At 35.2% G+C, this 21083-nt stretch overlaps 1 protein-coding gene across 2 annotated transcripts in view; it reads left to right on the top strand.

Moving 5' to 3' along the window:
- The window catches only part of LOC106059709 (kielin/chordin-like protein), a 54410-nt gene that overhangs the window by 30849 nt on the left and 2478 nt on the right, over positions 1 to 21083 (top strand). For both annotated transcript variants that reach the window (XM_056006569.1, XM_056006570.1), the window contains 3 exons: positions 14672 to 14831; positions 16855 to 17006; positions 20688 to 20850. In XM_056006569.1, coding sequence (XP_055862544.1) covers positions 14672 to 14831; positions 16855 to 17006; positions 20688 to 20850 — 475 coding nt within the window. The remainder of the gene's footprint in view (positions 1 to 14671; positions 14832 to 16854; positions 17007 to 20687; positions 20851 to 21083) is intronic.

The following is a 21083-nucleotide window of genomic DNA, read 5'->3' on the forward strand; positions in this document are numbered from 1 at the left end:
ACATCCTATACCTCTCGATGTGCCAAGCGGCTGCCCTCAGTACCGAATGACAAGAGAGCGATGCGACCACATCACTGCAGCCACGTGAAGACCAACTGGCGAAGAAGAAGAAGGCGACTTTAATTGAATGCAACATGGATGACGATGCAACCAAGACATCACTGCAGCCACATGAAGACCAACTGGCGGAGAAGAAGAAGAAGGCGACTTTTGCTGAGTGCAGTATGGATGACAATGCGGTCACGACGTCGATACACCCAGATGAAGGCTAACTGGAGGAGAAGAAAACGTCTTCTGAATTCCACGTGGATGGCAATGAAAGCACGACGGCGGGGCAACCATATCAAGACAAACTGGCGAAGAAGAAGGAAACGACCATTGCTGACTGCAACATGGCTGGCTCCGTCAAGCTCAAGAGGCAAGCCAACTGCCACCGATCGACCCCCACCTACAGCGATGGAACTTCACAGCCAATGCCATGGTGTTGATTCTGTCCGGGACGGACAGATCTAAGGAAGGGGCAGTGTTATAAACCTGGTGGTGTCACAGATGGGGGTAGTGGTGTGTGTGTAGTCAGCCGACGCAAATCGCCCCAGGCCAGTGCTAGACGAGCTGTCAACTGTGACGAGTTACGACGGTCAGCCGAGACGAGTATCAACATGAAGGTTCGAGTAGGATCGTCGTCGTGAACAGAGCTCAGGAGCGTCACGAGAGTTGTAGTCATCTGACCACCTAGAAACGTCGAGCGGCGTTCTGTCCGGTTCTAGAAGGCCAGTAGGGACCCTATATAAGGAGCGGAGGTGTCGCAGTCAAGACGGTTGACAGCCCGGTTCACTACAGTCCGGTCGACTACAGCACAGTTCAGCGGTGTGGTTCTGTACGGAGCATTACGACGGTTCAGTGCGGAGTACTATCAAGTACAGTTGAGACGAACGGCGTCTTGATCTTGGTCTGTGATCGAGTCCGACACAACGAGCCCAAGTGTGTGAAGTCAGTCCTGAAGTGTTGAACCCAGTGCAAGCCCAGAACGAGACGGAGAGGCCAGTGCAAGAGTTGATACGGCGGTACGGGTTATCGGAGAGATATTTGTACAGTGTAAGTGTTGCCAATTGTACAGTATTGGCTGTTATTTATTCAACTATTAAAGTGTTACGTTACTTCGGAGCTCTGAGTTGTCAAGTCCTTTAAGTTGGTGGTGTATGTTGGAGTTCGCAGAGAGCCTGGATAGTGAGATTCGTAACACTATATATGTGGATTCAGTCCCTTCCTTATTACGTTTTGACACGTTTTTTTCTCCCACTTTCCATTCTCGGATCAAGTTGAACATTTTGTAGAATTATTTAAAATCGATACATACACACGAATTAGTCCAAAAAATAACCAATTAGTTAATCATTTAGTACTCATTAATTAATTAATTTTCTTTTATGAAGCTGAGCTTTTCAGATAAATGGCAGTAATTAGCGGTTCCTTCCATTATATAAATTTGGTTTTTTAAGTATTCTTTTTTCTATTGCTTTTTTAATATCGCTTTCTCTTCTTTATCACTCTTGCTGTGTTTTATTGGTGAAGAGCGCAAACTGGATCGTTAAAAATACAAGAAAAAATCAAAGAGCAGATTATTAGTGACTATCTCTAAGCGTGAAAATCTTCAAATAAATCAATTGTTGAATTAACTTTTTATTTCTTGCAATGTTACAACACGTCACGTAAGACAGAATCAACCCAAACCAGAGGAAGGGTCATGTGCTTTCTGTTCCTGTGTGAACTGGTCAGGGAAATACGAGGGATCTGTTACTCACCGCGTGAATACCAAACACGGATATAGGGATAAACAATGAATTGTGTGTTATTGGTTATTGGTGTCCTCAGAACTCTATATGATGATCGAAACTCCAGCGCATTGCCAGAGATACTTATATAAGTAAAGCTTGTAACAGAAATTCTCTTTGCGAAGTAAAACATGTTAATCCTGAAATATGAAACTATTAAACAGACATTAGAAACATACATTATAATTGAATTTCACTTGTAGATTTACAAAAGTTGACACAATAAACATACTTGAACACACGAAAGGCCCCGCTTATTGTCTCCCCATTTTACATACAGAGCACCAGTACTAACTTCCCTTGCATCTGAGAAAAGAACCCTAACCCTAACTGTGAGAAAAAAACGAAGTCTATTATTAGTAAACCAAATGACGCATACATTATGTAACATGCAAATGAATGTTGCAATATGATAGACTATCAATTTTGTTATTAGTTTTTTTTAATGGTGTTTCATTTTTTTTTCGAGAACTATATATATATCAGGATCATCACATTGAAATGATGCTTCTCAACTAAAGGAGACAATAACACAAGGTTCATTTATAGTTTATGAAAATAAAAACAACAAATATAAAATATCTCTTAATATATCTATACTATAAAGTAAAATGTTTGGCGTATGTATGTATGTATGTCCCAGTACAGAAATAAAAACCGCTTGTCCAATCTTGATAAAACTTGGCAGAAATGTTCCTTGGGTACCAACTTAGACCGTAGTGTATGTATTGTGGCACTAAAACAAACTTGACCCTAAAAAAAAAAGACCAACTCTATTACAGCTATAGGATTTATGGATCTAGGCCATGTTTACAATGTTGACATGAGAAAAGATCGAAAGGATTTAGACCTAGATCTAACTTTAAGAAATACACATTGCGCAGATAGTTTTTTACTTTGACACATGAAAATACAAAAGAAGGTTTATTGATTTCATTATATGATAAAATTAACCTTCAAATTTTGTGTTTCAAAACCATTTTTTACATACATTAGTTCCTTATATCTGTGACTACAGATTTCCTGACGAACATTCCTTCATTACCGTAATGTTACACATCTTTCCATTCGTAGGTCTAAAACTCTAAGATGATAAATCTTCTCTTCGCACAGATAGTTTTATACTTTAATACATGAACATACTAATTATCGTCCATTCATTTCATATTTTGATCAAATTAACATTCAAATTTGGTTTTCTAAAGCATTTTTAATACATTCGTTTACGAAAGCTGCGAAGCCGTGTTGAGATAGGCCTAGATCTATATTCATTCATGAATTGCGTACTAAAAATTATTTCGTTTAATTGTTTGCTTTATTATCTCATTCAACAAATAGGGTAAACCCGTTTTTAATTGTATTATTAATCTATCGCTCTTTTCGTTTTTAATAGATATGTATGTATCGGCTTCGGGTAAACCCATTTTCGCACAACTAATTTTATTTTCGTAGCGAAAGAGAAAAAACTTGAAAGGATCATTAGCTATGTTTAACATACATCTAAATCCAATCCACTAGATTAGTTAACACAAACTTAGACCCGCGGGTCACGGGTAAAATATATCTAGTATATATATATATATATATAATCAGAGCCACCCTCGTATGACGCAGCGGTAGTGGCATACACGCAAGAGGAACTTCAGCCACTAATGTCCCGCTTCTCTCAGGCCTGTAAAGAATATGGCTTGACTATTAGCACGAAGAAAACAAATGTTATGGGACAACCTGCTACAGCACCACCCTCCATCCTCATTGACGATAACAAGCTGGACGCCGTAAACGAATTCTGCTATCTGGGATCCACAATTACAGATGACCTGTCTCTAGAAGAGGAGATAAAAAAACGCATAGGGAAGGCTGCCTCGACCTTCGCTAGACTTAGGCCAAAAGTTTGGGAAAACCAGAAGCTAACTACGGAGACCAAAATGGAAGTCTACAAGGCATACGCTATGAGTACACTACTGTATGGCTGTGAATCATGGACCACCTACGCAAAGCAAGAGAGAAAACTGAACTCATTTCATTTGAGATGTCTCCGTAGGATCTTGAATGTCACATGGAAAGAAAAAGTGTGCAATACCGAGATCCTTGCGCGATCAGGTATTCCCAGCATCTTTACAGCCCTCAGACAAAGCCGCTTGCGCTGGCTTGGACATGTTCGCCGGATGGAGGACAATCGCATCCCGAAAGTCATCCTCTATGGACAACTCGCGACTGGCTCAAAAAAAAACTGGCCGCCCCCACCTCCGTTACATAGATGTAATAAAACGTGACCTCAAATCAGTGAACATCAATACTGACAATAGGGAAGACATAGCTCTAGACCGCAACAGATGGAGAGAGACAGTGACCAAGAAAGCTATGAACAGTGAAAGTACATGGGTCTCAGCTCAGGAAGAAAAACGTACAATCCGAAAAACGGCCAGCTCCTCTACCACCAAAGCAAAAGCCACCTTAACCTGTGGACGGGAGTGTCTCTCCAAAAATAGGGCTCCACAGCCACATGAGGAAGTGTGCTCTGAGATGAACCATAGTCGTTCTACGACTGAGGAGGCCAATGAATGAATGATAATCAGAGAGAGAGAGAGAGAGAAAGAGATATAGACAGACAGATAGATAGATAGTGTAACGGATGTGTGTATAAGTTGTACTCGTTGTATTTCTAAAGTACCTTGATAATCCTAGATGTTTGAGTACCTTGTAAGGTGTTTTTATATGCGAGTGCGAATATTGAAATAGACATCACGTCAAAAACCACGAATGGTAACGAACAGGATTAATGTCCATTAACTCAGTTCACTCGAGATGAAATTTGAATAAAAAAATTTAAAACAGAATGGGCTACAGTCGAGTCAGTCACTAAAACGATGTTATCCCATCAAGAGCCTAGCAGTAACTGTCTTCAAAGTCTACAATACTAATCTTCAACCCAATGCCTATTTCGTCACTAGAAAATGTCGCGTTCAAAGTCAGTCTACTATAGTGCGTCCCTAAACTAAGTGTCTAAAATTGATAAAAAGATAGATAGATAGATAGATAGATAGATAGATAGATAGATAGATAGATAGATAGATAGATAGATAGATAGATAGATAGATAGATAGATAGATGATAGATAGATAGATAGATAGATAAAGTCATTCTGAGTGTACAAATGTTCCCCGATCCTCCAGGACCTAACTGTTACTTGGAAGGTCAGATTGTACCGCTGGAAAAGGAACTCGTGATGTCTGACGGTTCAATTTGTTATTGTCAAAGTCCAGGAGACTACTGGAGTGCTCCTGGGGTTATCTGCATGCCTCCAACTCCACCCCCCACAATCTAGATCTAGACTATAATTCATATGACTTTACACGTTTAAGCTAATCTTAAAATGACTAGACCTAGGCCAATGTTATGATTAGGAATAGTAGTCCTTTTTGGTACCGAGTAATGGTGTATTCTACAAGATCTGTTCTGTTATCTTCTTATCTTATATAATACAGACGTTACTTCAAAAAAGAAGATGATTACGTCCTACGCGTCATGCATTTAGTCATGCATATTAACCAATGACTTAAATTCTGCCAAGTCACTGGTTTTCCTGGCTAGCTCAGGCAACCCATTCCATGCTCTAATAGCACTAGGGAAGAAGGAGTATTTGTACAAATTTGTCCTAGCATATGGGACGAGGAATGTGCCTTTATCTTTGTGTCTTTCAGAGTATTTTATTAAATTTTGTTTTTGTATTTGAAGATTATGGTTCAGTGTTTTATGTATTATTGCTACTTTACTTTTGAGCCTTCTGTCCTGAAGGCTTTCTAAATTTAGTGATTTTACTAAAGGTGTTACTCTAGTCAAATGTGAATATTCGTTTGTTATGAATCGCACTGCTCTATTTTGTGTCTGTTCTAGTTTCTTAATGTTTTCTTGAGTTGAGGGGTCCCAAACAGAGGATGCATATTCTATTATTGGCCTAACCAAGGTTAAATAGCATTTTAGTTTTATGTTCTTATTTGATTTATAGAAATTTCTTTTAATAAATCCTAATGCTTTGTTTGATTTTTTTGTAGTTTCATCAATATGTGGATTCCATGACAGTTTTTCATTTATTATAACACCTAGGTATTTTGCGTTTTTAGTCTGAGTTACTGGTTTGCCATGAATAAGATAAGTGGAATTAATTTGTTTTAGTTTTTTTGTTACTCTTAACAACTGACATTTTTCTGGGTGGAAAGACATGCTCCAATTTGATTCCCATTTCTGTAATTCATCTAATTCTCTTTGTAAAATATCTGTGTCTTGTGTTGTTTTTATTGTTCTATATATTATGCAATCGTCTGCAAATAATCTGACTTTTGTTCCTGAAGTAATGCAATTTGGTAAATCATTTATGTAAATTAAAAATAGTAGTGGACCCAAGACTGTTCCTTGAGGTACACCTGAGTTTACTGTTATCGGTGTTGATTTAGAGCCATTTATTATTACAGTTTGTTCTCTCCCTATCAGAAAGTCTTTAATCCACTGATGCAGTGGACCATTAATGCCGAAATATTTTAATTTTTTAAGCAAACTATGGTGGTGAACTTTGTCAAAAGCCTTAGAAAAATCTAGTAAGATAGCATCTATTTGTTCACTATTATCTAAACCTTTTGAAAAATCATCAATTAGTCCTATTAGTTGTGTTTCACATGATCTATATTTCCTAAAGCCATGTTGGTATGGTGTGAGGACATTATGTTTGTCTAAGTGGTTTATGATGTTGCTACATATTATGTGTTCTAGGATTTTACATGTGATGCTGGTAAGTGATACTGGTCTGTAGTTTCCTGGGTCAGATTTTTCTCCTTTTTTAAATAGGGGGGTGACATTAGCTTCTTTCCAGTCCTTTGGTACTCTGCCCTGGTTAAGTGAAGCCTGAAAGAGTATTTTGAACACTGGGGCTAGTTCATTACTTAGTTCTTTGAGTAATCTAGCTGGAATACCATCAGGTCCAGAAGCTTTATTTGGTTTGGTGTTGGCTAATAGTTTTTGAATTCCATTTTCTTGTACTACTATATCTTCTATGTTGTCTACTTGGTTCAAATTCAGTAATATGTCTTTGTCTCCTGGGGCTGAGAATGCTGATGCAAAGTATTTGTTTAGAATGTTTGCTTTAGTTTCATTATCATTATGTATTATGTTATGTTCATCTTTTAATGGCGCTACGCCTGTTGTTTCCATTTTCTTAGACTTAATGTATGACCATAGGTTTTTGTTGTTGTCTTTAGATATTACATTGTTTATGTATTCACTCTGCAGCTGTCTGCTTACTTTTTGGGTTAAGTGTTTAATTTTTATATACTTTTTGTAAACTCTTTCTGCATTAGTTTCTTTAAATTTTCTATATAGGTTTTCCTTCTGTTTACAAAGCTTCTTTAGTCTATTATTAAACCAGCATTTATTTATTTTGTTTGATGTGTATTTAGTTGGTATATGATTTTCTATAATGCTTTTAAGATGGTTTTTAATGAAATTCCAGAGGTCATGTTCTGGTTTCATTAGGATCTTTTTAGCCCAGAGAACCTACTCAACCTTTACCAACCGCCAACCTTTACTCATGGTATATCACACGAAATACACACACACACACACATATATATATATATATATATATATATATATATATACAAATATTCACACAATTACTTCGGGTATATATCCTACGTTAAGAAATTATTTAACCGAGCGAAGCTCTGTCACCTGGTAGACCTACTATACATACATATATATATATATATATATATATATATATATATATATATATATATATACAGTGCATTATCCTGCTATTAAACAAATTTAGTTCAAAAACCAAATCTGTTATTTACTGCACTATATTGATGGAGCCCAGCGTCTGGTAGAAATTAGTAAATACTTTTGGCTACGTTCATGCAATTTGGTGACTAGATTGCTTTACATTTTATATCGAAAAGGGAGGTTTAACGTCAAAACAATCATTTGGGGGGGGGAGTTTAACTAAAAAATCTCTGGAGTTTTTTTTTAACAAACTTAAAGGTTGCATTGAAATACTTTTGAAGAGGGGGCTTTTAACGTCAAAACTCTCTGTAGAGGGGGGGTAAACTTAAAGCCGTCTGGAAGGGGGATGGGTAAACTCAAAACAACCTTTGGCTACTCTCATATAATTTTAGACTCAAACCCCCTCTTGGCTACGATCACAGATCTAAGTCTTATATTAAATAAGGGGTTTTATCGTTAAGAAAATTTGGAGGAGGTTTTAATTCAAAATCCACATTGGCTACGCTTATGGAATTTGGTGACTTCTTTTGCATTATATTTTTTGTTTCTTAGAAGGGGGGGGGGGTAACCACAAAACCCCATGGAGGGGGCTGCGCTGAGGCAAGTGATGAATAACCACAAAACTCCATGGAGGGGGCTGCGCTGGGGCAAGTGATGGATAACCACAAAACCCCATTTAGGAAGCTGCGGTGAGGCAAGTGATGAATAACCACAAAACTCCATGGATAGGGCTGCGCTGGGGCAAGTGATGGATAACCACAAAACCCCATGGAGGGGGCTGCGCTGGGGCAAGTGATGGATAACCACAAAACCCCATGAAGGGGGCTGCGCTGAGGCAAGTGATGGTTAACCACAAAACCCAATGGAGGGGGCTGCGCTGAGGCAAGTGATGGTTGAACATAAAAACTAAATTAACGTAATTTGTTTTTAAAAGCATATTGTCACGATCATCAATGGTGTTGATGTCACACTCTAAGATAGTGCTAATGTCACAATCAGACTTGAACTATATTGCACCATCAATGATCGTGATTGCCGAGGATCTGGAAATGATCTTTCGATAAGATGATCGTATAGAAGTAGACAGATCTATGTTGATGATACGATCATACAGAATGTTGCCAATTGATAAGAGAATCATCTAGGTCTAGGAGTTACAACTTGACAAATATGATCTAAGTACGATCTAAATTCAATGAAGAAACTTCTCTCCGTTCAAAAACAATTACTTTAATTAATAACTTGAAAAAACTATACACAAAATAGTTACAATGCTTAAATGTACTTGAATAACTGATCTATTCAATAATATATCTGAGTCTTGATACGAATAAAATATATATTCTTAACTACATACAAGTTAGATCTTATCTCTACAAATATTTACAACCGACTTTAGTACGTCTTTACACTAACACATTCCGTACAAGACTGGCTGGGAGCTATACGCTTCATCCGGGCTTTAGAGCGTCATCACGTGATCAACAACCTTCTCTTGCAAAACCAACCAATAAATGCAGCAACTACATAATAATTAATATTTTGAAACCAATGAAATTCATTTCGAAAATGAAACTAATACAAGGCTGGTTTTTTCCGAGGTAGTTGACCTTGCCGGCAGACCTTGGCTGATACAGTGTACGTGACACATATAAAAACAAGATTACAAAGAGAGTTTGTGTTAGGCGGCCCCCGTCGAAGTCGGATCCCTGTCGGATCTGCATATTCGCAAATAATATTCAAGAGGTGATTTAATTTTGATGGTCAAAAGTAATAATGTTTCAAAGATTCTTTTGCCGTAAATTTAAATTTAAATTAAATAAAAAATAGTAGATTAGTTTCAGTATATTAAAACATTACAATATTGATCAAAACGTTTGGAAATGAAAATCTACACTTTTTTTTTACACTTTAAGTTTCTACATCTTAATCTAGTCTATTTTAGTCTAAACTAGATCTAGAAATTCTAGATCTAGACTCTAAAATAATTTTAATTAGAATATAAATCCAGATCTAGATATACTGTAATAAAAATCTAGATCTAGTTTAAAAATTCTAGATTAGATCTAAATCAAGATATCATTCCTTTTTTAAACGCGAGTCACATAACGAGGCTTAATAAACATTACTATACCGAGTTCTTTTTTCATTTCATTTGAAGAATTAATTCCATATAACGTCAGAGGGAAAAAAAACACTACGTCACACGGCCTAGCTAGACTAAAAATCGCCTTCATCAATACGAGCCATTTATCGAGTGTTCATAGACTTTGGTGCACCTAGTGCGTTCTTTTAGCATTTCATTTAAAGAATTAATTCCATATGACGTCAGAGGGGAAAAAAAAACACTACGTCACACGGCTTAGTTAGACTAAAAATCGCCTTCATCAATACGAGCCATTTATCGAGTGTTCATAGACTTTGGTGCACCGAGTGCGTTCTTTTAGCATTTCATTTAAAGAATTCATTCCATATGACGTCAAAGGAAAAAAAACACTACGTCACACGGCTTAGTTAGACTAAAATATGTTTTCATTAATACGAGCAATTTTTCGAGGGTTAATAGACATTGGTGCACCGAGTGCGTTCTTTTAACGTTACATTTAAAGAGTCCATTCATATGACGTCAAAGAAAAAAAATTCCATTACCTCACAATAGGCTAATACCGGTACCATAAAAAAAATGTCTTTATTTACACGAGATATTTAACGAGGGTTCATAGACATTGGTGCACTGAGTTCTAATAGAATTTTTTTTAAAAGGATCAAAGCCGCATTGTTTTTGCAATTTGTCTGTCAGTCATCTTGATATAAAAAAAAAACAACAACTAAAAGTTATTAAAAATTGATTAACCTTTATTTTACGTTTCAAAACATCGCAATAATTTTTAGGTATGAACACAATTGAAAAGTTTATATAATAGATTGTTCCGGATGTTTGTATAAATAGTAAAAGAAAAAGAGAATTTCGGATAAATGTAATACCGTTAATTACATTTTTGGATGGTCTCGTATAAAAATTAGATGTACTACAGCCAAGTGGAGAGATTTTCATACCTTACTTTGGTGTTTGGATTCTGTTTTCCTTAAAAATCGGAACATAATATTAACGATAAATAGATTTTTTAATGTTTTAGGTAGAAAGTTAAATGTACTGTAAGAGAGTAGTGAGTTAAAATATTTTTCATAAAAATCCGTAAAAACATTATTTCGTAAATGAGATTATTTGTTTATTAATTAGAAGAGGGAGTTCAAACAATTCTTTGGCGTTAGTAGATTTTTAAATAAATTCGGAAATTTCTGGCGACGATTTGTAAGAAACAAAATCCGGAACATTCTTTATCGATTAAAAAACTTCTATGTTATGTTTTAGCAAGAAAATTAAATGTCTAAAAAGTAATTTTCAGTAATCAATTCTAGTAAATTAATTTTTTTTAAGCCTTGAACAATCTATTGTCGATATTTTTAAAAATTTGTTTAAAGATGAAAATATGGAACAATTTGATATTGATAACCAAATTATAGTGACGCATTGTCAAATAATATAAGTGTAATATTAGTAAATTATGCGATTTCAAACAATAATTATTCAAAATTCATGTTTTATAAAACAATATCCGGAACATTTTTACACTTAATGAAATATAAGTCAGTATAGAGATTTTGATTTAGCATTAATATGCTATTTACATAAAAAACGGAACAACATATTATTGATAATGTGTTTTTGCAACGTTTAAGTATGTAAATTGAATGTAATATAAATTAGAAGAGCAAACAAACATTTGTTGGGGTTGATTAGTTTTGCACAAAAAAATCCGGAACAATCAATTTTTAGATACTTAAAACTATTGAGATGTTACGGGAGGAACATTAAAGGGTAAATCAGATTTTCAATAGCTTTTAGAGTTCTAGTTTTTTTAATCTAATCGTGACGGACAGACCGACAAAACGCACAAAAATAATCTTCTTTTATTCGGATGGGGGCACAAAACAAAAAATAAATAAAATCTGATTTTTTTAAAAAAGTTTAAGGAATTGGTTTAGCACCTGATCATGTTGCGACGTTACGCTACTGCACGAAAATCGCTGCATAAAAAGTCCATTTAAAAAAATGTGCGTGATATGTACATACAAAATGCATTATTAGCCTTTATAAACAAACAGAAATGTTTTCTTTTACTTTTAGCAGCTAGTTGACCAGAAAAAACGTCTTTAACTATTATTTGTATTTGTTGTAAACATTTCCTGTACATTTTAAAAATATATTTGACTTAGTAATACTGAAAATACACAGATATTGTCCATCTTTGTTAGCATATTGTAACATTGCCTCCCTTACATTTACGTAATTGTTTTAGAATTGGTGTATTTTTTATGAAAAAATCGCTTGCATAATTAATTTTATAAATTAAACGGTTTGCTTTTAGAAAACCAAAAGTAGCCGTTGCACCTAAACTTTTCAAGCCGCATTTAATGATGAAATAATATTTTTCATATCTCTTATATTTTCGAGATCTGAGTGTGACAGACGGACAGACACACAGACGGACAGACGGGCATTTTGCACAAACCTAATAGCGGCTTTTTCCCCTTACGGGAGCCGCTAAAAAGACACCACTCCGCTAGTGAGGTACTTTATGGTTAGAGAAGATTGTAGAGTTAAACTAGGTGTTTGTTTTTATTTAGAGTGGCCTACATGTGACGTCCTCATGTATGTCTAGAGCAGTGGTTCCCAAACTTTTTTGTCTCGTAGACCCCTTGCCATGTTTTCGGTAGACCCCCTGCTTAACTTATATTGCATTTTTGCAAATTCATCAACATCAATTTTTTTTCAAAAATAACTCCTAACTGTAGTGAGTCGAAGAGTGAAAAGGTAGCTACATTTTCAGCCATAGAGAACTATCTTTTTTATTGATAAAATTCAAGTTTTAACCAATTTAAAAACAAGAAATATGTATTACTGGAATCACCAAACACACTGGAAAATTATGTTTTTTGTAGGTTCATCATGCATGGCTACGGATATTATGTTTCATATAGGAATTCATTGTTCTATGAAGTAGTCATTCAAACATTAAATATTAGTTAATTAATTAATTTGTATTAAGTATTATTGTAAAAGTTTTTGCAAAAAGAGGTTTTTCGTGTATTTCTTGATATTTACAAGTGGCTCAAATATTGGGTCCGTGGAACTGGTCCACTAACAGAAGGAGCGAAGGCGAGTAACTGGTGCCTAAACCAGTAAGCTTCGGGCAGAAGGGACTCATTAGCCTTGGCTTGCTACCCACCTAGCAGGAGGAAAACTGTATGCAAACCTCTGCTGCTTTGCAGCTATACCCCAACAAGGGAAAGGTTTTGTTGGTCAACCCTGAGGAAAAATAAGGAGGTTACTGTAAAACAGTTTTTAAAAATACATCATTGTTTTACCTGTAGTTTATCTGTATTTGGCTATAAGTAAAGAGATCTTGTAAGACGCTCACAAACTATCAAATTTTCTACATGATGTCGAAGAGAGATTTTGTGGGTCTATTTTGAACTTTGAGTGTTCGAAAGTTCTTTCAAAATCTTTTTCTTTTTATCAGGGTGACATTGTCTCAAATGATTCTCCAACTAATTAGTTTCATATGGTCATAAAAAAGGCTCTTAAGCAACAGATTTTTTGAAATGGAAGACATGAAGCCCAATTTTAAATAATCAACGCTGTACAGTCTACATTTCATTTTGTTAAACATAAGTTAAATGAATGCAAAATTAAGCTATTTAAACAATTGTTGAAATTAAATAAAATTTTCATTTGAATAGCAGGATAAATATTTAAAGAATTAAAACTAAGGTACAAATTACAACAAATTGTATATTAGTGTTTAAAATAATTACATTAATGGGATGTGAAAAATAAAGTCACGACCCGTTTAAATAAAATCCATTATCGTAGACCCCCATGGACACCTCGTAGACCCCCAATTTATTTTTTCACTTTCGTAGACCCCTTGGAAGCCTTCATAGACCCCTGGGGGTCTATATAGACCACTTTGGGAATCACTGGTCTAGAGCTAGTGCAGGAGGTGTGCACTGGTAGAGACTAGACTAAGAAGGATGTTGACATTAGGGAGAAGAGAACGGAGTTTAGCACAAGTCTAGAACTGATGAAGAGACTGTACTCGACCTAGACGTTGTTCTATGTCTTTGTGATGTCCATATGTAAATAAACATGTATACCGTCAAATATCAATATAATGTCGAATGAGATGAAAGTTATTTACAGTGAACAAAATGAAAACGTAATCTATTACTGTATTCAGCAATCTCTTAACATTAAGTTGTAGATATTTTGTTAATAATCAAATAAACATTCTGCACCTTGCGGTCCGATAATATCCAAACAACACATTAGTACGTATTTGACCTCTGCACAACGAACGCACAACACTGGCCCACTGCTGACTCTAGTGAAGATTCAACCTACAACCTCATCACTAACTCCATGTAAAGAAGTAAGAAAGACAAATTGAAAGGTCTAATCTACTACACTAGCAGCGAAACCACTGCAAGTTGCAATAGTCCCTTAGATACTAACCCTAAAGAGACGAACCTCAAAGAAACGCTACATCAGCATAATAACAAAGAAACTTCGCAAGCTTAAAAGTAATGCAACAAAGAAAATACGTTCAGAAACTGTGCACCTCAGAAGAATTGGTGATAATATTATCTACGCACCGACAACCACCACTTTAATGAAGTACGATTTCTCTTTCCTTTGTTTCAGATAACAAATAAAATAATTAATTAATTAAAAATAATTAATTAAAAATAGTTAATTAACTATTAGTTAATTTTTTTAAATTGATTCTTGTGTTGTCAGGTTGCAGAAATAATTGTGTGAAATTTCAGCTTGATCCGAGATTGGGTCTCGGAGATATAACGTGTACAAACTTTTTACCAGACAGACAGACAGAGTGAGTTTATATAAGTTTTGTAAAAACTAAGTTTCCAGTTACATAAAACTTAGATTTTTTTTCCTGATAACATTTTCTCTGTATTCATACATCCGACAGGGTCAGGACAAACCTTTTGAAGACGGCCCTTGTGGAGGATGTATGTGTGATAACTGGTCTGGGGAATATGAATGGATCTGTTACATGGCAAGCTGTATGATGCCCAATTGTGTCGACCCTGTCAAAAAACCTGATCAATGCTGTGAAGAATGTCCTAATGGTAGGTTCACAGTGTTGTGAAGAATGTCCTAATGGTAGGTTCACAGTGTTGTGAAGAATGTCCTAATGGTAGGTTCACAGTGTTGTGAAGAATGTCCTAATGGTAGGTTCACAGTGTTGTGAAGCTGGAAAAACAATAAATAAGGGAACCGTGGCTTGGAGATTAAGCGTTTATGGAAATTATCTAAAACAACAATATATCCCATTGTCATATCAATCGAGGGTATAATAACAACTGACCTCACAGATACCTTCAAGGCCCTTGGCATTCTCGTTGCCTGTCGGAGGGCGGTACTTCTGCAGACCTGCCACATCACCAGAAAATTCCTCGGTGGAAACTGATAAAGGGACTACGATGAATTTTGTTTCCCTTTAACGAAACTCGACCCTGGCTTCGCCAGAGAATGAATACTCGCTCTTTTATAATAATAATAATAATAATATAAATAATAATCTTTATTGTCCGTAAGGAAATTTATCTTACAATGTGTGCATTACACCAAACAAAACATTATAACTATGTGTTAAAAAATGTACATTCACACCAGGCTCACTCACATGGGACAAAGTTTATGTCCGATTTTTTCTTTCTCATTATTTGCTTGCCAGGGGAGTTAAGCATTGTATTTGGTACATTTAACCGCTGCGGTTTTGATCGTAAAAGTTTCTTGGTTGTCCTAGGTACAAAGGAAATAATAATTTGTTTAATTTTTTTTTTTCGTCCACGGTAAGTGGGGGTATTAGTGATATATACATGAATGGATCAGGACCATTAGGACTATAATATAGATTCATTATGTTGTTCGTAATTTGATTATATTAATTTGATTTATATAATTTTGTGTTTTTTGTTGCTCAGAATGTACAGTATTGTATCAACTAACTCACTCTGTCTGGTCTCTGTCTGGTCAAGCTCTGTAACACAGTAATTATCTCACTTTCAATACGCGGTTCAAGTGGATACTTTGTACATATATTTATTTACGATGAAATTATGTGAATCAATCAAATAATGAACTAACTAGTTATCAATTAGTTGTAATTAATGAATTTGTTATAATAGGAGAATGTCTTACATTGGCAATGGGCGATTCTTGTAAATAATCACAATAATGTTGAGAATTACGTAGTTTCTTATTAATTTAAAACTAACAAAAGACTACTATAACCTACTATTTGTGGAAGTACTTGAAAAGCTCAGTGGTTAAACAAATCGGCCTTCCATCATGGATACTCAAGTTTTAATTAGAAATTAACAAGCAAAATATTTTTTTTAAACTTATATTAAGTGTATCAATTAATTTAGCTCAGTCATGCAAAAAATTTTAATAGATCTAGACTAATAGTAATGAATCTGTGGGATTAGAAATGTTTTCGACAATTGTTTGTGTTTAACGCAATTTTATGCTTTTAGCTTTCTCACTACGCTATGCTCCTATCACCTGTCTGGAGAAGTTGGAAAGGGGTATAGGAGAAAAAACGGGGTATCTGGGTGATCGTTTTTTAAGTGTATTTTTTATGTGAAAGACGTCAATTCGAACATGTGGTCTAAAGCCTTCTCGTGCTTCTCAAGCCAACACAGTAACCACTCTGCTAGCGATAAACATGGAAGAATGAATAGTTATCTATTTTCTTCTATTTCATGTTTGTGTCCACTGAGCCTCAGAGAACGATCTATAAAGGGAACTAATTCAGCTTATACTCAGTCAAGTACAATTTATTTCCCTTGTTCGAGATACCTAGCTTTGTAACAAAATAATTAATTACCAATAGCAAATAAAATAATTGGTTACATTTTTAAAATAGATTCTTGTGTTGTCAGGTAAAAGAAATAATTGTGAAAAATTTCAGCTTGATTTGAGTCTGGGTGTGGTGTGGGAGAAAGGAAGTGTGTTTTTTTTTTAAATATTTTCATTAAGCGACATGTCACCCAACAAACCAGCTAACACTAGGGTAAGTCTATTATACGTCATATTTTACCTTGACATCTCACCATCACTCGTGTATGAATGATTTCTTCAAAGGTCCCAACTGTTACATCGATGACGTCATAGTTCCGATGGGCCAGGAGTACGTCAGGTCGGACGGCTCCGTCTGTTTTTGTCAACAAAACGAACCATGGCAGCAAGCAGACGTCATCTGTATGCCTCCATTTAAAACTCCGGCTGGGTGCGAGGTACGAATGACGTTTTACCAGTTTCCAAGCTTGTATTTATGTTGTCTACTAGACACAGACATGGACATAGATATAGACACAGACATGGACATAGATATAGATACAGACATGGACATAGATATAGACACAGACATGGACATAGATATAGACACAGACATGGACATAGATATAGACACAGACATGGACATAGATATAGACACAGACATGGACATAGATATAGACACAGACATGGACATAGGTATAGACACAGACATGGACATAGGTATAGACATTGACATGGACATAGATATAGACACAGACATGGACATAGATATAGACACAGACATGGACATAGGTATAGACACAGACATGGACATAGGTATAGACATTGACATGGACATAGATATAGACACAGACATGGACATAGATATAGACACAGACATGGACATAGATATAGACACAGACATGGGCATAGATATAGACACAGACATGTACTTAGATATAGACACAGACATGGACATAGATATAGACACAGACATGGACATAGATATAGACACAGACATGGACATAGATATAGACACAGACATGGACATAGATATAGACACAGACATGTACTTAGATATAGACACAGACATGGACATAGATATAGACACAGACATGGACATAGATATAGACACAGACATGGACATAGATATAGACACAGACATAGATATAGACACAGACATGGACATAGATATAGACACAGACATGGACATAGATATAGACACAGACATGGACATAGATATAGACACAGACATGGACATAGATATAGACACAGACATATACTTAGATATAGACACAGACATGGACATAGATATAGACACAGACATGGACATAGATATAGACACAGACATGGACATAGATATAGACACAGACATGGACATAGATATAGACACAGACATGGACATAGATATAGACACAGACATAGATATAGACACAGACATGGACATAGATATAGACACAGACATAGATATAGACACAGACATGGACATAGATATAGACACAGACATAGATATAGACACAGACATGGACATAGATATAGACACAGACATAGATATAGACACAGACATGGACATAGATATAGACACAGACATAGATATAGACACAGACATAGATATAGACACAGACATGGACATAGATATAGACACATACATAGATATAGACACAGACATAGATATAGACACAGACATGGACATAGGTATAGACACAGACATGGACATAGGTATAGACACAGACATGGACATAGGTATAGACACAGACATGGACATAGATATAGTTATAGATATGCACAGTTTGGTCACTGCATTACGGAGGGATCAACCAAAGTTCAGTGAAATCAATGTCTCTGGGGAGTACATGTGTCTGTTCACATTCCCTTTCCAAATGTGTGTTTAATGACTTTGTCTAGGACTAGCCGCTCAACAATTGATCTATCTAGAGAGTGGCTGAGATTCTCTTAAGTACTTACAAAAGAGGAATCTATTTAAAAAAAAAAAAAAGAATTCAAGTTAAAATATTTCATTTCTTTCTAGTATCAACAAGAGTCAACAAAAGTCAACAAGAGTTAACAAGAGTTAACAAGAGTCAACAAAAGTTAACAAAACAAGAGTCAACAAGAGTCAACAAGAGTTAACAAAACAAGAGTCAACAAGAATTTAACAAGAATAACAAGTGTCAATAAGAGTTCACAAGAGCTAACAAGAGTCAACAAGAGTTAACAAGAGTTAACAAGAGTTAACAAGAGTTAAAAAGAGTTAACAAGGGTTAAAAAGAGTTCACAAGAGCTAACAAGAGTCAACAAGAGTTAACAAAAGTCAACAAAAGTTAACAAGAGTCAACAAGAGTTAACAAAAGCAACAACAGTTAACAAGAGTCAACAAGAGTTAACAAAAGTCAACAAAAGTTAACAAGAGTCAACAAGTGTTAACAAGAGTCAACAAGAGTTAACAAAAGTTAACAAGAATCAACAAGAGTTAACAAGAGTCAACAAGAGTTAACAAGAGTCAACAAGAGTTAACAAGAGTTCACAAGAGTTAACAAGAGTTAACAAAAGTCAACAAAAGTTAACAAGAGTCAACAAGAGCTAACAAGAGTCAACAAGAGTTAACAAGAGTCAACAAGAGTTAACAAAAGTTAACAAGAGTCAACAAGAGTCAACAAGAGTCAACAAGAGTTAACAAGAGTTAACAAGGGTTAAAAAGAGTTCACAAGAGCTAACAAGAGTTAACAAGAGTCAACAAGAGTCAACAAGATTTAACAAGAATCAACAAGAGTTAACAAAAGTTAACAAGAATCAACAAGAGTTAACAAGAGTCAACAAGTGTTAACAAGAGTCAACAAGAGTTAACAAGAGTTAACAAGGGTTAAAAAGAGTTCACAAGAGCTAACAAGAGTTAACAAGAGTTAACAAGAGTCAACAAGAGTCAACAAGAGTTAAAAAGAATCAACAAGAGTTAACAAAAGTTAACAAGAATCAACAAGAGTTGACAAGAGTCAACAAGAGTTAACAAGAGTCAACAAGAGTTAACAAGAGTTAACAAGAGTCAACAAGAGTTAACAAGAGTTAACAAGAGTCAACAAGAGTTAACAAGAGTCAACAAGAGTTAACAAGAGTCAATTAGAGTTAACAAGAGTCAACAAGAGTTAACAAGAGTTAACAAGAGTCAACAAGAGTTAACAAGAGTTAACAAGAGTTAACAAGAATCAACAAGAGTTAACAAGAGTGAACAAGAGTTAACAAGAGTTAACAAGAATTAACAAGAGTTAACAAGAGTCAACAAGAGTTAACAAGAGTCAACAAGAGTTAACAAGAGTTAACAAGAGTCAACAAGAGTTAACAAGAGTTAACAAGAATCAACAAGAGTTAACAAGAGTCAACAAGAGTTAACAAGAGTCAACAAGAGTTATCAAGAGTCAACAAGAGTTAACAAGAGTTAACAAGAGTCAACAAGAGTTAACAAGAGTTAACAAGAATCAACAAGAGTTAACAAGAGTCAACAAGAGTTAACAAGAGTCAACAAGAGTTAACAAGAGTCAACAAGAGTTAATAAGAGTCAACAAAATTCAACATATAATTTAAAAATCCTAAAATGGATTATTTCTAGCTTTATCTAGTGTATTTAAAATGCCTCCTACTGACTTATGATGAAATAGATAATCTCGTGATAGAAAACTTGAACAGTTGGTTGTGCTACACTTCAGAAATCCTAAGCAACAAATAGTCACACAATCCAGAACAAGGGAATGAAAAACTAGATTAAGTCCTGAATATTTATGAACTAAAACAATATCTCTGCTTAAATCCATAGTTGAATAGTTGTAGATATATTCAATACAATAGTCTTAATCTACTTCCACATAAAAAGCGATATTACTCTCGATAGCATTGTGCTGCTTTGTTTCGAATGGTCCTATGTCTAGTTTTCAATATGAAGTCATTAATAGTACAAAGTTGCATAAGTATAATATTGTATCAGTACTTAGTTGTATCAGAGTAAAGTTGTAACAGTATAATTGCAGTGTAACCAAGACACTATTTTTTTTTTCGTTTGATAGCATAATTCTTTTATTTAATGCAGTTTACTAGTGGATATCCCTCTGGAGACCCTTTAGATTTCCTGAGTTTATGTGAGACACAAACTCTCTTTATCATTTTTTTTACAGAGCCAAGAAAAACCTTGGGATTCCCCGTGTGTTACATGCGATTGTGTGGACTGGTCAGGGGCAGGTAATGCAGACTGGGTGTGTTGGATGACGGATTGTTTTCCTGCCCCATGTGTGGACAAGGTTTCTGTACCCAATGAGTGCTGTGAAACATGCCCCAATGGTAAGATATACAACGAGAAAACAAACCATTTCACTTATTCTTAGATTACATGTTATATTTTATGGCACATCGGTACAATTTGTACTATGTCTTGCTACGGGAATTACAGGTATTTTAGGCTTTTGTTTGAAACTTTTTTGGAAAATATTATGGTAAATATTTTAGTAATATTTTGATGTAATTGTCTTTATGTTTACAATGTCTCTATTCAGGTCACACATTCATGGACAAAA

This window comes from Biomphalaria glabrata, chromosome 12 (genome assembly GCF_947242115.1).
Source record: "Biomphalaria glabrata chromosome 12, xgBioGlab47.1, whole genome shotgun sequence".
Classification (NCBI taxonomy): Eukaryota; Metazoa; Mollusca; class Gastropoda; family Planorbidae; genus Biomphalaria; species Biomphalaria glabrata.